Below are 17,589 nucleotides of genomic sequence, written 5' to 3'. Positions count from 1 at the left end.
CCTCATTACTTTGCTTAAGGTCCAGCAGACAGTGAACATGCTTGCCTCAAACTGAGGTTAGGTTCCTGCAAAAACCTTATCTTCAGCTATTCCCTGTTTCCGCTGTCACTGTTCCCCCTTGGCCCCAGGGTGGGACTCCTCGGAGTAATCTTTGTGCTCTCCTTTCCCTCATCCATGGTTCTGCCATGCTCCAAGCGTCTTTCATCTGGCCCCCTCCTCTGTCCCTGCTGTCATTTCCTGTCCATTGGGCTGTTCCCATGCCCATCTGATTAATCTCTCTAACTCAGTGTTCTGCTCCCCACTTGTGTGTTCACTCTGCCCCTTGCCAGCTTTGGGCTTCTGACTCTCTGCCCAGAGGACACAGGCCCTGCAAATCCCGCTCAGCCTCCTGCCACCTCTGTGCTTTGTACATACTGCACAGCCCCAAACATGCTACAAACATTCATTGGTCTGCCTCTTGGCAGATCCCTTCTGCCCTCAGGGTGTCCTTCCTGCTGTGACCCCCTGCCTCCTTGTGCAGTCTTGATCACATCTCTTTTGTGACACTTGCCGCCCTGCTTCATGTGCTTCCTTCACATTTACCTAGCCATAACCTCCCTAGGTTGTGAACTCCTTGGGACTTGGACATATTTTTATCACCGCTCTTCCAGAGGGAGTACAGATGCACCTGCGCAGCAGGAGGCTGGAGGCGGCCACTCCTGCATTGTTGTGGTGCTTTGCCTCAACACAATGGCTTCACAATGGCCAAGTGTGGTTCTGGACCCGTCTTGAGTCAGGTTCCTGCAGCTTGCCTTCAGCTAGGAGAAGGCTTCATTTGGGCTCAGCCAGTCCCCACTGCTGTAACTATTGTGGCACTGATTGTGGGTGGGGGCTCTGCCATCACCTTCTACTTATAGGAGGAGTAACTGTGCTCCCTTTTCTGTATGTCAGGACTCAGTGTCTGAACCCAACTACAGGGTCACATTTGGTCATGTACGGAAACAAACCTCTAGGGCTGTGGTTGGCTAGTGGAACAGTGTGGCTTAGTGGTTGGGAACATGGATTCTGGAGCCACACTGCCTGCATTTGCATCCTGGCAGCTGTGTTACCTGGAACAAGTTACTTAACTGCTCTGTGCCTCAGTATCCCAATTTACAAAATGGAAGTGATACTAGTACCTAATTCATATATGGGATGGTAATAAGGATTGAGTAAATTAATTACTGTAAATTGCTTAGAATAGTGCCAGGTACATAAGTGTTAGCTTTTGTTGTTATTGAGAAAGGTGTTTTTTTTTCTACCTGAGGAAGGAAATACCTATACATTTAAAGTTCTTTTATGAATGTCTGTCAGAGTGAAATTAGGTATAATCGAAATTACATTTTGTCTCTAGTGCTTGTGTTTTCTGTTTTTGAGTAGATATATGCCCTACATGACAGCTGGAGTTGAGTTCTGGAGGATGGAGATGGCCCAGCAACCAAATGTTGATGTTGATGTTTCAGGAGCTTTCCTGTAGGTTTTCCTGTATTGGCTTAACAAGAACATCTTTGCCTCCAGGGCTGTCAGGAGTCAAGCGCAGGCACTCTGGGGGTTCCACTCAGCTCCAGAGGCAGCTGGTAACAGAGAGTGCCTCTTGTATGAGGCTGTGGTGTTCAGACTTTCCTGGCAGCATGTAGGCATGTCTTAGCTCACCTTGTCAGAGGTTTCTGTTGGAAGGTGTGGAAGTCCTGATGTTTACATTCCATAAGGTGTTTTTGGCCTCCTTTTCTTGAAACCAAGGGACGGGTGTGGCCCAGAATAAGAATGTCAGAACCCTTGGCTAAATGGTTTGGAAGCAGGGCGGGATGATCTGTAGTCAGGTGAGTGTACCAGCAACTCGACCCTCCCATGGTTGACCTGATGGCAGTCAGCATTGACTGGGATTCCTGGGTGGAGGAAGCAGGGAGAAAAAGTTAGGGGTGTGGATAAAGAGTGGGGTATAGGCTTTTCTCCCAAGCTCAGCTGTTCTGAAGGGGCCAAGGGTAGGATGGATCTTCCTTCTGTGTCTTGTATGTCAGACAGGATCAGGGAGACTCAGGGTGCATTGCTAGGTGGCCCCATCTGCATCAGAGCTGGGTAGCAGATAACTTCCTCCTTGTCATTTCTGTGGAGGAGGCAGCTGTTCTCTAGGTGTGTCATATTTAGCTTATTACAGCCCCTCAAAGGAGAACCAAGGCCCATCGAGTCATACTTTCTTTGAACTGCTGAAAAAGAAGCAGCTGGAAGAACAGCTGGGGATTGGGGGTGAGGGGTCTATCTCCTGAAGCAGATGGTACCCTGGCAACCAGGCCTGCGGTGGGGGTGGAATATAGGAAGAGGTGGTAGTAGGGTAGGGAGTGGTCGTGGAGGGACTCTCTGCCTTCCTTCCACAGAATGGTCATGTTCAGGTGAACATCTTTACCTCCTCCTAGAACTCACCTCACCAAGCCTGCTCTGAATGGGCTGTTAGGAGCATGCCTTGTGAGTGTTTGTGTCTTGGTGCCTGTGGTTGGGCCCTGCTTCTGCTAGATAGGACCCATTCTGCAAACAGCTGATATTTCACATCTGCATGTGCCGCAGGAGAGGAACAGCAGATAGTAGAGATTAGGGCAGAACACTGGGGCACATGCCAAGTTCACGAGGACAGAGGCTAGCCCAGCAAAATGGCAGGCACTGGCAGTAACAGTCTTTGATATCCTTCCTCCCTAACCTCGTAAGAGGACAGCACGAGCGCAGTGTAAGGTGTCTGCTCAGAGCAAATACTAATAGCAGGTGGATGTCTTAGAGATTAGTGATATATAGTTGGGATTTTAATAGTCTAGAAATGCTATTTATTTGTACTCACCAAACAGGGACTGCTTCTGTCCCACTCACTGTAGGCTGGGGACCCTTGCTGCCTACAGCTAATGAGCCCCCTCTGTGTCCACCACCTCTCTTTGCAGCATCTTTCACCCTAGGATCTACAGTACTTGACAGGGGTCTGCCGTGGGGCTGCTTGGTCCTTCTATGAGGGAATCCATGCTTCTCTCCAGCTGGGTGAGCCGGGGCCCCACTGAACATCTGGGTGTACCTTGTCCTATCTCTGACAGAGTACCTGGGGACAGGCCTCAGCAACCCTGGCTTGACTGTAGGCATTGTACAAGCCTCCCAAGTGAGTGTCAGCTGAGGTTGGTAAAGGGAGGAAGCTGCTCGTGATGGCCCTGCAGATCAAGCCTACAGGGTGCCTCAGGCAGCCCTGCTTAGAAAAGGGGTAGCCAGGAGAATTTCTGAAGCCACTGGAGAAGCTGCCTAGGGCCAGGGCTCTGGGGAGGTAGGTTGGGGTTTGCATGCCTAGTGTTGTCCAACCCCTTGCTGCCTTTTACACTCCTGTTGTTTCTCTGTCTGAGATATCCTTGGGAAATGACCTGGGTGGGAATGGAGGAGCTCGGGCGATAAGTTCTACCAGACCAAAAGGTGGTTTGACCCAACCAAAAGTTGGGGCCAAGTGCCAAATAGCTGGTCAAAACCCCTTAACCCTATGGCCAGCCAAGCCTGTGGGCCTTTTCTGTGAGCCTCTTCCTTCACCTGCAGAGAGGCCTGTATTGCTACAACATATCAGGGCTGCTTGGCAGCCTTTTTTTTTTTTTTATATTGTATGGCTCTGTTTTCTTTGTTTTTATTTTTATTTTGCTATCATTAACGTACAGTTACATGAACAACATTATGGTTACTAGACTCCCCGTATTATCAAGTCCCCACTATATACCCCATTACAGTCACTGTCCATCAGCATAGCAAGATGCTATAGAATCACTACTTGTCTTCTCTGTGTTATACTGCCTTCCCCGTGTCCCCCCCCATTATATGTGCTAATCGTAATGACCCTTTTTCCCCCTTATCCCTTCCTTCCCACCCATCCCAACCATCCTCCCTTTCCCTTTGGTAACTGTTAGTTCATTCTTGGGTTCTGTGAGTCTGCTGCTGTTTTGTTGCTTCAGTTTTTTCTTTGCTGTTATACTCCACAGGTGAGTGAAATCATTTGATACTTGTCTTTCTCCACCTGGCTTATTTCACTGTGCATAATATCCTCTAGCTCCATCCATGTCATTGCAAATGGTAGGATTTGTTTTCTTATGGCTGAATAATATTCCATTGTAAATAGTGCTATGATAAACATAGGGGTACATATGTCTTTTTCAAACTGGGCTCCTGCATTCTTAGGATAAATTCCTAGGAGTGGAATTCCTGGGTTAAATTGTATTTCTATTTTTAGTTTTTTGAGGAACCTCCATATTGCTCTCCACAATGGTTGAACTAGTTTACATTCCCACCATCAGTGTAGGAGGGTTCCCCTTTCTCCACATCCTCACCAACATTTGTTGTTGTTTGTCTTTTGGATGTTGGCCATCTTAACTGGTGTGAGATGATATCTCATTGTGGTTTTAATTTTCATTTTTCTGATGATTAGGGATGTGGAGCATCTTTTCATGTGTCTGTTGGCCATCTGAATTTCTTCTTTGGAGAAGTGTCTGTTCAGCTCCTCTGCCATGTTTTTAATTGGCTTATTGGCTTTTTGTTTGTTGAGGTACGTGAGCTCGTTATGTAATTTGGATGTCAACCCCTTATCAGATATATTATTTATGAATATATTCTCCCATACTGTAGGATGTCTTTTTGTTCTACTGATGGTGTCCTTTGCTGTACAGAAAGAAGCTTTTTAGTTTGATATAGTCCGACTTGTTCATTTTTGCTTTTGTTTCCCTTGCCTGAGGAGATATGTTCATGAAGAAGTTGCTCATGTTTATGTCCAAGAGATTTTTGCCTATGTTTTTTGCTAAGAGTTTTATGGTTTCATGACTTACATTCAGGTCTTTGATCCATTTTGAGTTTATTTTTGTGTATGAGGTTAGTCAGTAATCCAGTTTCATTCTCTTAACATGTAGCTGTCCAGTTTTGCCAACACCAGCTGTTGAAGAGGCTGTCATTTCCCCCATTGTATATCCATGGCTCCTTTATCGTATATTAATTGACCATATATGCTTGGGTTTCTATCTGGGCTCTCTCTAGTCTGTTTCATTGGTCTATGGGTCTGTTCTTGTGCCAGTACCAAATTGTCTTGATTACTGTGGCTTTGTAGTAGAGCTTGAAGTCAGGGAGCGTAACTCCTCCTGCTTTATTCTTCCTTCTCAGGATTTCTTTGACTATTCAGGGTCTTTTGTGGTTCCATATGAATTTTAGAACTATTTGTTCCAGTTCATTTAAGAATGCTGTTGGTATTTTGATAGGCATTGCATTGAATCTGTAGATTGCTTTAGGCAGGATGGCCATTTTGACAATATTAATTCTTCCTATCCATGAGCACAGGATGTTTCCATTTATTGGTATCTTCTTTAATTTCTCTTATGAGTGTCTTGTAGTTTTCAGAGTATAAGTCTTTCACTTCCTTGGCTAGGTTTATTCCTAGGTATTTTATTCTTTTTGATGCAATTGTGAATGGAATTGTTTTCCTGATTTCTCTTTCTGCTAGTTCATCGCCAGTGTATAGGAATGCAACAGATTTCTGTGTATTAATTTTGTAACCTGCAACTTTGCTGAATTCAGATATTAGATCTAGTAGTTTTGGAGTGGATTCTTTAGGGTTTTTTATGTGCAATATCATGTCATCTGCAAACAGGGACAGTTTAACTTCTTCCTTGCCAATATGGATGCCTTTTATTTTTTTGTTTTGTCTGATTGCCATGGCTAGGACCTCCAGAACTATGTTGAATAAAAGTGGGGAGAGTGGGCATCCTTGTCTTGTTCTCAATCTTAAAGGAAAAGCTTTCAGCTTCTTGCTGTTAAGTATAATGTTGGCTGTGGGTTTGTCATATATGGCCTTGATTATGTTGAGGTACTTGCCCTCTATACCCATTTTTTTGAGAGTTTTTATCATGAATGGATGTTGAATTTTGTCGAATGCTTTTTCAGCATCCATGGAGATGATCATGTGGTTTTTGTCCTTTTTGTTGATTCTCTCCAGCTGCTTTTAAAAGTCTGTCTTTATCCTTGATCTTTACCATTTTAATTATTATATGTCTTGATGTTGTCTTCCTTGGGTCCCTTGTGTTGGGATATCTGTGCACCTCCATGGCTTGAGAGACTGTCTCCTTCCCCAGATTGGGGAAGTTTTCAGCAATTACCTCCTCAGTGACACTTTCTATCCCTTTTTCTCTCTCTTCTTCTTCTGGTACCCCTGTAATGCGAATATTGTTCCATTTGGATTCATCACACAGTTCTCTCAATATTCTTTCATTCTTAGAGATTCTTTTTTCTCTCCGTGCCTCAGCTTCTTTGTAATCCTCTTCTCTAATTTCTGTTCCATTTACTGTCTCTTCTACTACATTTAATCTGCTTTTAAATCCCCCCATTGTATGTTTCATTTCAGATACAGAATTTCTTAATGATTGAATCTCCATCTTAAATTCATTCCTGAGTTCTTGAATATTTTTCTGTACCTCCATAAGCATGTTGATGATTTTAATTTTGAACTCTCTTTCAGGAAGATTGGTGAGTTCAGTTTCATTTGGCCCTTTTTCTGGGGTTTGTGAGATTTTGGTCTGAACCAGGTTCTTTTGACGTTTCATATTTCTATGTGGTGCCCGCTAGTGCCCAGAGCTCCAGTCTCTGGGGCTGCTCAGCCCCTAGAGTGAGGTTGGGGGTCATTGGGGAGCGGAGCTGGCGCCTGGGGGGAGGAAAGATCTGTTTCCTGATTCCCGTCTGCGGTGTCTGTCTCCAGTATCACAGCCAGTGGGCAAGCACACAGGTGTAAGCCTCTGTGCTCGGCCTCTCTAGCTCTTGTAGGCAGGGCCTCCCTCTGGCTGGCCTGACGCCAGCGCAGTGACTCGGCAGCCTTTTGAAGTGACCTGGAATTAATTATTCCTGGGTCTGGAGATTTCTTGACTACAGTATCCTATTTTCCTCTTCCAAATAACAGCTTCCACCTATTTGTAGCACTGAGGTAAAAATTCTGGATTTAAGGCTGTATTTTTTAGGGCCGTTGAAGTCCTTTGAGAGTAGAGGTTTCATTGAGAGCAGAAGGCCAGTTCTGAAACCTGAGTTTGTCAGTCAGTCTCTGAAAACAGACTCTCGAGTGTACCCTGGTGTGCTGGAGGCTGGGGCCACATCAGGGTGGACCGCTCAACCCCATGCTTCCTGAGTGCTGGGCAGAAGGAGCCTTCATCTAGGGGTCCTGGAAGTATGGAAGTACCATGCCTAGGCTTCCTTTGGGAAGGGTTTTGTGCATGCCCATCCCTCAGGATCTGGCGATGTGTGCAGTCACAAGCTTCTACATTACCAGGGGTCGTCTGTGCACTTTACCCAGAGGTCCAAAAGAAGCTCCATGCAAACAAGGAAAAGTGAAACCCAACCCCAAAGGAGAGATACCAAGACCTAGGAGCGGAGCTTGCCCCCCAGTTTTGCAGGGCAGTGCCACTCCTTTCCTCAGCTTGATTCAGCATGGATGACAGACCCAGCCTGCCCTGTGGGAGCCCAAGGTATAGGCAGGTAGCCCTGTCAGATGTGCCAGATGCTATTCGTGCCATGTTCTAGCCAGACCTAAGTAGGCCCATCCTGACTGGACCTGGACCTCTCCTGCCCACCAGGTGTGTGTTTCTTTTGGAGTGGGAGGGGATTATGACTTGCAGAAGGCCCCTTTGTATTCAGGTACTGACTATATAGTCCTCACCCTGCCCATGGCTTCAAGCTGACACCTGTGTCTCAATGTAGGGCCTGGGTGCCCCTGTGAGGTCAGGCTCCACCACCTAATGTCAGCCCCTGGTGTCATCAGCTACCTGTAGAAACAGCCCCTTTCTCCTGCCGTCTTTATCTTGGCCTCCATGCTGAGCTACCATGAAAAGAAGACCTCCAGGCACCTGGGCTCCTCTGGCCTGGAACTGACAGAGGCATTACTTAAAGGTTGTGTTGATCCTTTTTCTTGGTCCAAGGTTCCAAGAGCTTGGGGTAACAGCCACATGAGTGCTATGACAGGCCTGCTCTGATGCCACCTCCCCAGCATTTGTGAGTGGAAAGATCTCTTCTGCTTTCCCATCATCCATTGTCAAGCTGCTCTAGGCAATGGATCCTATTTAGTTTTTTAAGATATTTGAAGTTATGGAAAAAGCATTTGTCTGGTGGTTTTCCAGGGAGGAATGGCTCTGAGTATGAGGAACAGTGACTGATGCCTGGAGAGGCTCAGCAGGAATCTGGGATTGGTCAAGGATGTGGGCAGTGCGCTAGGGGAGAACCAAAGAATGTTATGGAAAACTTTAAGAGGCAAGCGTTGAAATTGGGTCATGATGCTCTGGCAAAAGGAGTGGACTCATTGAGTATCACAGCAGGTGTGGGCATAGTTTGAGAGGACCTGTAGGAACAGCAGGCAACCGTCCTGAAGGATTCTGTGGGGAGGGCTAGAATGGCAGTAACTTGGCTGGACAGTGTTCCTCCACAGCCACATGCCTCAGGAGGTGGTGAGCAGTGAACTTGGCGTTAGGGGAGGCTGTGCTGGATGTCTGGAGGCCCCTGACCCTCTGCAAGATAGAGATCCCAGGTCCACACCAACCTAAAAGCAGGGCATCTGACCACTCTCTTCTGGTGACAGGCAGGGAGTGTGGGATGATTTCACTGCCAGAGACGTTACTGCCCCAAATGAGACAGGACCTGAGGCAGGAAGGATGTGAGTTTTGGAATCCGAAGATTTGGGTTCAGTCACAGCTCAGGCACTTTTCAGCTGTGTGGGCCAGTGCGCAAGTCCCTGCGTCTCCTGGTGAGGTGGCGGTGGCTGTACCTGTAGTGCCAAACCTGCAGGGTTATTGCGGCGCTCTCCTAACAGGCTGGCGCATGTGGGAGGCCCCCATGCTCCATCTGAGGGGTCCAAGAGGGGAGGGAAGGAAGGACTGCTGTGACTGGTTTGGCACGTGGATGTGGGTCCTGAGTCAGGGAAAGCTCGTAGGCATGCCTAAGGCCACCAGGCACAGCCTGAGCCAGCCTGGAGGCATTTCTGTCACTTTGGTCCTCACTTCTCTCCACTGGCCATTCTTCATTTGTGGCCTTCTGCAGACAAGGGGAGCTGCCACTGCTGCAGCCGCAGCTGCCAGGAGCCATAGGGTCTTCTGCGTTGAAGCCTGAGGGGAGGCATTGCCTGTAATAGCCTCATCAACCTACCTCTTGGTGTGGGAATGAGCATCGCTGTGCTCCAGAAGAGCCGTTTCCCTGAGGCCAAATTATTTATGTGTCCTCGAGCAATAGAAAGGCCCATCGTACTCCTGGGCTTGAGGAGCTTAGAAGTTGGGTTGATGACCACAGCAGCACCTTGTCCCCTGAGCTAGGCTGTTCCAGTGTCTCTGGGGAATTGGGAAGGTGTGAACAGAACCTGGCTCCAGGCTGTGGGCCTTCTAAAGCCAGTCCTGGGCAGTTCTCATGAGAAATTCCTTGCAGTGCATTGGGAAGATTCCAGAAGGGCAACAGCAGGGCTCTGAGTACCCTGTACCCATTAGTGAGAGCCATCTGACTTCAGCCTCTTCCCCAGCTATGGATTCTGGGGGATCTTTGTTTAACCAGAGAGTTCCTGGGTGAAAAGACGTGAAAGTTCAGGGTACACAAGCTTGGGATGGGTGCTGTGATCATGAGGGTCAACTTGCCCTTAATCCCACCCATCCAAATTCAGGGCAGAATTTGGGCTCCAGGGTCTGATGAGTTCCACCTCTCTAGTCATGCCCTTTGTCTCCCTTGCCAGCCCCCAGCCCTGTCTTTTGTCTGTCTTCACCTGCACACCTTTGCCTACAGCCTGCCAACACCCCTGCCCTCACCCTGCCTCCTTCCACCCCCTAATTCTGTGACTGTTGGAGCCCTGCCTCCCTTTCTGAGCTACTCAGATGCTCAAGCCCCCTGCCCCACTGGAGAGAGCTTCCCTCCCAGGTGAGCTGCTCCTACCCATGCTACTTGGGAGGGGAGGGATGTCGTTAAGTGTGTTCACACGGGCATGCTGCTCAGACCCCAAGGAGGCAGCAGAGGCTGGGAATGCTGCTTAGAGGGGCTGCCTTTGGGAGTAGACCTGCCTGCCAGCCCGTCAGCTTGCCTACCCTGTATGGGTCCTGGCTAGCTATGATTCTATTCCTGTTCCTTAGCCAGGAAGCCAGGCAGGCCTCTCTGCAGCTCACAACACTGCCCCGCCTGTGCTCATGCCTTTACCTGGGCTTCTCCACCTGGAATCATGCTCTTCACACTTCCCTCTGTATAAAACCTTGGTGCACTTCAGAGATCTCGTTTTTGTTCCCACTCTTCCTATTCATCATTGTTTTGGAGATCCTAGTCAGTGCGTAAGGCAGGAAAAGGAAATAAAAGGCATGCAGAGTGAAAAGGAAGAAATACAACTGTCTTTATTCTCAGACAATATATTAGAAAATCCCAAAGAATCTTCACAAAAACTACCAAAACTAATTGGTGAGTTCAACAAGATTGCAGGATACCACCATGTGAATGCATAAAAAATCAAATATATATGTGTGTGCATGCATTTAATAGCTTTATTAAGGTAAAACTTACATGCCATAAAATCCACCCATTTAATGTGTACAATTCAGTGGTTTTTAGCATGTTTACAGAGTTGTGCAACCATTATCATCTAATTTTAGAACATTTTCATCACTCTGAAAAGAAACCTTGTCCCCATTTTCCTACCTCCAAAATCAATTATATTTTGAGATATTGAAATAATTGGAAACTAAAATATAAAAATAACATTCATAATGCCATCAAAAGTGAAATGAGATAAATGTTTCTAAACATTATTGAGGGAAATTGAAGAAGACCTAAATAAATGGAGAGATATACTATGTTCATAGATTGGAATAATCAGTATTATTAAGCTCTCTAGTCTGTCCAGATTGATTTGTAGATGCAACACAATCCCAATCAAAATCCCAGCAGGCCTTTGAAAGACACTGTTAAGAAAATGGAAAGATAAGTCACAGACTGGAAGAAAATATTTGCAAACACATAGAAGGTTTTTATCCAAAATATATCTAGAACAATTACAGTTCAATAAGATACCCAACCTCTCCCCCCCAAAAAATGAGTTAAAGATTTGAATAGACAATTCAGTTATTTTCTAATAAACCAATGGTAAATAAGTATATAAAAAGATGCTCAACATCCTTGGTCAATGGGGAGATGCAGATTAAAACCACAATAATATTTAAACCACTACATACCTAATAAATGGCTAAAAGAAAAAGAAAAAACCGCAACAACTGACAATGACAAGCTCTGGTGAGAATATGGAACTCATATATTTCTGGTGGGAACGCAAAACAGTACAGCCACTTTGGAAAACAGTTTGGCAGTTGGTTATCAAGTTAAACATATACTTATCTTATGACCCAGCTATATTACTTTTAAGTGTTTACCTAAGACAAATGAAAACATATGTCCAGCGCAAAAACCTGTATGCAAATATTTATTGGCTTTACTCATAATAGCCAAAAATTGGAAACAACTCAAATGTCATCAACTAATGAATGGATATACAAACTGTGGTATATCCATATAATGGATAATTTTTACTCAACAGTAAAAAAAAAAAAACATATTGGTACACCTGACAATTTGGATGAGTTTCTTATGTGTTATGCTGAGTGAAAGAAGCTAGACCAAGATACTCTATTTTCTGTGATTCCACTTGTATGACATTCTGGAAAAGGCAAAACCATAGGAACAAGTCAGATCACTGACGCCAAGGAATGGAGATGGGTGAAGTAGGATTGACTGCAGAGGCAAGAGGGAACTTTTTTTTTTTATTAAGGTATCATTGATATACAATCTTACGAAAGTTTCACATGAGCAACATTGTGGTTACAGCATTCACCCATATTATCAAGTCCCCCCCACACCCCATTGTAGTCACTGTTCATCAGCGTAGTAAGATGCTAGAGAGTCTCACTACTTGTCTTCGCAAGAGGGAACTTTTTGAATGATGAAAATGTTCGATACCTTGATTGTAGTGGTGGTAACATTTGTTAACATTCGTTAAAAATCGTTGAATGTTTGTTAAAAAGGGAGAATTTTATTAGATGTAAATTATACTTCAATTAAGAGAGCATTTTTGAAAAGCCCACAATGATACACCTCAAAGGTCAGCTCAAGTCCCCTCCCCTTCAGGAAGCTTTCCTTGATTGCCTCCTTGTTGCATGGCCTTCTGGTGAGTACCTTCCAGGTCACTCATGGTTTTTGTTCCTGTTAAACACAGCTTGGGCTCCTTCATAGGGCTGCCTCAGCTCCTTGGGGGTGGTGAGCTGTTGATCTCACTGCTAGTTTGGGCCCTATCCATGGCTGGCTCTGTGAGAGACAAGTGATGACTGAGGTCGGCACCTGGGAGAGGGGTTCACACTCAGATGGGCTTCTGTGGGTTTCTTTTCGTTCCTCTCTCAAATACCTCTGCTCAACTGTTGCTGCTCTCTTCCTCCACAGGTTGGGATAAACATTCCTATGGTTACCATGGCGATGATGGGCATTCCTTCTGCTCCTCGGGGACTGGCCAGCCATATGGTCCCACATTTACCACAGGAGATGTGATTGGCTGCTGTGTCAACCTCATCAACAGCACCTGCTTCTACACCAAGAATGGCCACAGCCTTGGTGGGTGCACTGGGGACCTTGGAGAGTTTACTCTGTGGGACCACTTTGGTTGGTGAGATGCCCAAGGGCAGGCTTTGAAGCCAAAGCAGATCCTCTCCTGAGCTCTGGGGAATGGTAGCCATTTACAGGCACTGGAGCCCTGGAAGGTGAAGGGAGGGTAGCATGAATGTTCCTTTTGTTATTCTGTCCATTCAGCAGCATTTATTGAGCTCAAGGTCAGTGCTGAAACACCAGCAATGTCGTGGTCATGCTCTTGGTCTTTGAGACACTTACTGGAGCAGAGTTTGGAGCTGGTGAGAAGTTTGAGGGGCCCAAGTACTTAACAGTGGTAATGGTTTGTATCCCCATGTCAGACTTTGGCCAGCCCTTCTGACACTCAGGGTGCTGCTTGGTCTGGAGCCACAATGAGGGCTGCTGTAGTACAGGAGGTAAACAGACAGGCTAGAGTCAGATGGGGCCAGGTTTCTTCTGTCTTATTCATGGTTAACAAGACAGCAACCTGGACGGAGTTGTATTTTAAAAGATCCCTTTGGTATGAAAGATGGACTGTCTAGAGTAAGGGTCTGGGAAAGAGGCAGGCAGCTTGAGAGAGGCAGTGGTGATGGTTATAAGATATGAGGAGCAGACCTGACAAAGGCTCAGGAGTGGCCTAACAGGGTCTCATGATAGTTGGGGTGCACTAGCAAGAAGGAAAGATGAATCGGGACCCCAGGAGGAGCAGCAGTCAGTGGAGGGCCATGGGGACCCTGGAGAATCCTCTAAAGGATCAATCCTGAACACATGTAGACATTTAGGATTAGAACTTGGGATGGGAGTGGAGGGGCTTTGGCTGTTCTGAGGGCTGGCTGGTGTTCGGCCCTTAAGTGAGAGGATCCCTTGGCCAATGTTCTCTAAAGTTGTGTCCAACTGCTGGCCCTGTCTGATTAGATTTGCAGAGGTCTCTTATCTGGCAAAACCCTACCAGCCAGGCTAGCTCACAGGCCTTGCCAGGAGAGAGAGTTGGGCATTTTACTTGTAACCTAACTCCTAGAAGGCCTGTTTCCCCTGGTTTGAGGGCAGTTAAAAGGTAACTACCAGTCCCCACAGCCCCTCTTTGGTTTCTTCAGGAGATGAACCTGGACAGAATCAGAGGACCTGAGTGGGAATTAGGTTTGCTGGTGTCTGGGGCCAAGTGGCCAGGAGTCAGCATTCCTCAACAGGGCAGTTGGATGCCACAGCCCAGAGTGGCAGCTGAGAACATAGTATAGACACTGCAGAGCTGGCCCAGATGCACATCGAGAGAAACCCTCCTCTGAAGTCCATGGCCACCTACCGTTGCTGGTATCCAGCTGGTATGGAACCAGCACTTGGAGGGTGGGGCAGAAGTCTAAGGTGGCTCCTCACCCCCAACTCTGCCCCAGCTATTTCCTGGCTCTTGGTCTTCCTGCTGTCAGAGTCCCAGTGGCTACTTCTGTGGGCTCTCACTCTTTACCCAAGCCTCCTTCACCTATCCTTCTGCACCCAGGCATAGTCCTGCTCCTTTGCTCTGAATACTTGCCCTCCTCACATCCCTCCAAGTCATCCACACTTTGCTCAGAGCATAACACCTCCCATGGGATACAGGGTTTGGGCCATACCCTGCACCTGCACCTCATTCTTCTCGGCCCTAAATATGTCCCAGCCCCCCAAACTCTTTGTCAGTCAGGTCCCCAGGTCCATAAGGAATGCACAGCTACCTTAATGTCAGCCCAAACTCCCATGCTGTTTTTAAAAATCTCATCTCCCTAATGCATGTTTTTTATGGATCCCATGCAAGACCTCATGCATCTTTTATTAAACTTCATTTAGGGGTATATTGCCTATTTTTCCAACCTGTCAAGATCTGTGGTCTTGCTTGTTCTATCTCAAATACTTGGTATTCTTTTCAGCATTGTTATTAATCTAAAATTGATAAACATGTTTATATGTGTTTTCATCAAGAACTTGGTAAAGATATTTTAACAGCACAAGGCTGAAATTCAAGCCCTTTAGTTTATAGCTTGTCTGGGTAGACTTCAGCCATTTGAGAATCACTTCATTATGTATTTGTGTTTTTCTATCTTGTCTACAAGGATATTACTGAGATCTTAACTAAAAAGTGTATATGGCCTGTCCCCTGCATTTTCTAGATCACGAAATTTAATGGAAAGGCAGTGGACTTGAAGTGATAGACTACTTGGTGAATCTTCTTATGACCTTGTTACCTTTTCACAAGCCAGTTTATCAATAACATGCTTCAGAATCTCATCTGGGATCAGTGAGCCAATCACTGCCCTCTAATCTCAGAACTTGAACCCTTCCCCGATTAGAGAAGCAGAATGATGTTTCCTGCTGCTTGACCTCTGTGCTCCTTTGGTTTGCTCCATCCTTCCTGTCACAGCAGTTGTACTCTGTGTCAGTGGCCAGTTGTCTGTGTAATTATTAGCATGTCATCTCTTGCTGGAGTCAGCAGCACTTTGAGGGCCAGGCTTGCAGCTGTTGCCCTAGTGCCTATCCAAGGGCCCAGCTCTTGGGAGGTCTAACAGGTACTTGATAGAGGATTAATGAGCAAGTCCATGGAGATGGGAGGCATATGTCTCACCTGTAAGTGGTCTGTGCACTTGCAGAGTCATTTTTATACATTTTATACTGTGCTCTCTCACAAGCTTTCTACCCTCAACCTCACTAAGCCCTGATCTGTGTCTCTTTGGCTCAGGAGCACTTCTTATCAGCAAGTTTGAATGTCCTGTTTGCATCCTGGATCTTTGCCTGGACGACCTTTTTCTCGTGGGCCAATGCAGATCTTGCCATCACAATGGCCTTGTAGAGGCTCCCAGAGACCTGCAAGGCTTGGGGCAGCAGTGTCACCCCTTGTCCAGGGCAGTAGGGGGTGGAATAGCCTCTTTCCTCATCCTCCTGGAAGCACCTCAAGGCCTTGTCCTTCCTGAGTCATTGTGTGATAGAGCTGGGCAAGCCCGGGTAGGTCAACCCCTGCCCAGAAGTGTGGCGATCACCTCACCCTGTGGCACAACTTTAGCCAGATTGTACCTAGACTTCACAGTTTATGAAGCAGCTTTCACAGAGTATCTCAGTTTTCTCCTTTCTTTTTTGAGGGGTCAGGATTCGTGTTATACTCTTTTTTCAGGTGGGCTGAGTGACTTGCCAAAGGTCACACTGCAGATAACTGATGGAGCTGGGCTCCCCCTTCCTCCAGGGTTCTGTGGGCCTCCTCCATGAGCTGGGAGTATAGTAGCAGCCACACTGAGATCCACAAGGGCAGCTTCTGTGCAGACCTGAAGGGTAGGTGTTGAGGTCCCCTTAGGGGTGCAGACGGCCTTCCAGATCCTGTGCTGCCAGTGCTGTAACTGCTGGCTCTACAAGGGGGGCTCAGAAATGGCTTCAGTCAGGTAGATCATGATCATCAGCGAGCTTCCCTCACTGAGGAGCAAAACAGCCTGGCAAAGAATATAAATAATCTCTCTGTACCTTGGTTTTTTCATCTGTAAACTAGTGTCAGAGACGCCATACTCCTTGCAGGGTTGTTCTGAGGATTAGATGGTTCCTTGTAAGACATTGAGCCCAGTGCCGAGCGCAGAGGAAGCACATGGTATATGCTGGCTGGCTGGCTGGATTCTTCCCCCAGGTTTACTGGGAGACCACTATTGTCAAACCCTCACCTACTCTATCTTGCTGGGCTTCAGTTTCTTTTCCAGGTAGGAGGAGTTGGGGGAGCAAACTGGGACTTCTAAGGAGTGGTTTGAAAAACTCTCAGGCCAAAGCTCAGGAGCTTCTAAGAAGATACAATAGTTTATCTATAAAATGGAAGGGCTATGAGGCCTTTGAGATTCTCCTTTGGCCTGGAGTCATCTCTCAACCTGCAGAACATGAGTGTTCTGGTGAAAACACTGAAGTCCATCTGCTTAGGCCTGCTGATATGTTTGAAGTTGCTCTCTCCTCCACTCTAACTTCCAACTTAAGACTGAGGTCCCTGGAAACACAGTCCCTTTGCTTGGCAGGAAGGTTCAGAAGATACGTAAGCCAGTGTCAACCTGGGCTTTGTCACCTTGGAACCTCTAGGGATTCTCGACAGGTGTGGCTGGAGATGGACAGCCGAGACCCTCCCTGTTTCCACTTCTCTGTCAGCGTAGAGGTGATGACAGAGTGTCAGGCTAGAAATGAATCTAGCCCCACCACTTCTGCTAATTTTATGGCTGTTGGCAAATCATTTAAGCTTTTAGACTTACCTTCCTCATCTGTAAAGTGGGAATAAGAAAGGCCATTCCCCAGAGTTGGTATGAGAATCAGATGAGGTACTGTATGGAACAGGCTTGGCGTACTCAATAGGCCTGCATAAATACATGTTGGATCAAGAGAAAGATCAGGTCTGCAGAGGCCTTGGGGTAGATCATTTGGGCTTAGTCCTGCCTAGCAGGCTTTTCCTGAGAGAAAAATATGTCCTCAAATATCCAGCTTCACTTTCAGCCAGCAAAGGGAAAGCCAGAGTCTAAACCTACCAGGCCCTAGCATGTACTTGGCCTCCACCGCAGGAGAGATTTGACCAACCCCTCCCCAGCCATTGTGACGGACCCTCTGTGGGCCTGCAGAGGCATAGGAGACCAACTAGACTGACAACTGTTCTTTTTTCTCCACAGGCACAGCCTTCACAGACCTCCCGGTAAGTAATACTGTGGGGTCTCCCCACTATGGGCTCTTGGGGGCTAACTGGGATGGGGTATGGTGGTACCTGCCAAGTGCAGGGTGAGGAGTCTGGACCTTTCCCCAAACAGGGATGTATGCTATACTGTCAGCTTGAGGGTACCAGTACAGGGTACCTGCCGGCCTTCCTCTCTCCCCAGCAGCAAGGCCTGGTCTTCTTCCATGACTCTTAGCATGTGACAGTGATTTATGGCTTTTCCAAAGGCAGCTGGGGGATGGTGTGGGTGGAGA

The 17,589-nt window shown here is 46.8% G+C and overlaps 1 protein-coding gene across 1 annotated transcript in view; it reads left to right on the top strand.

The window, feature by feature from the left end:
• RANBP10 (RAN binding protein 10) overlaps positions 1–17,589 on the top strand; it is a 74,472-nt gene that overhangs the window by 44,536 nt on the left and 12,347 nt on the right. Inside the window, exons 4-5 of the mRNA XM_036897670.2 lie at positions 12,478–12,645; positions 17,295–17,317. Of these exons, the coding sequence (XP_036753565.1) occupies positions 12,478–12,645; positions 17,295–17,317 (191 nt within the window). The remainder of the gene's footprint in view (positions 1–12,477; positions 12,646–17,294; positions 17,318–17,589) is intronic.

The sequence above is a fragment of the Manis pentadactyla genome, chromosome 15 (assembly GCF_030020395.1).
Source record: "Manis pentadactyla isolate mManPen7 chromosome 15, mManPen7.hap1, whole genome shotgun sequence".
Taxonomy (NCBI): domain Eukaryota; kingdom Metazoa; phylum Chordata; class Mammalia; order Pholidota; family Manidae; genus Manis; species Manis pentadactyla.
The sequence above is the reverse complement of the archived record's forward strand: the minus strand, read 5'-3'. Positions and strand labels throughout refer to the sequence as shown.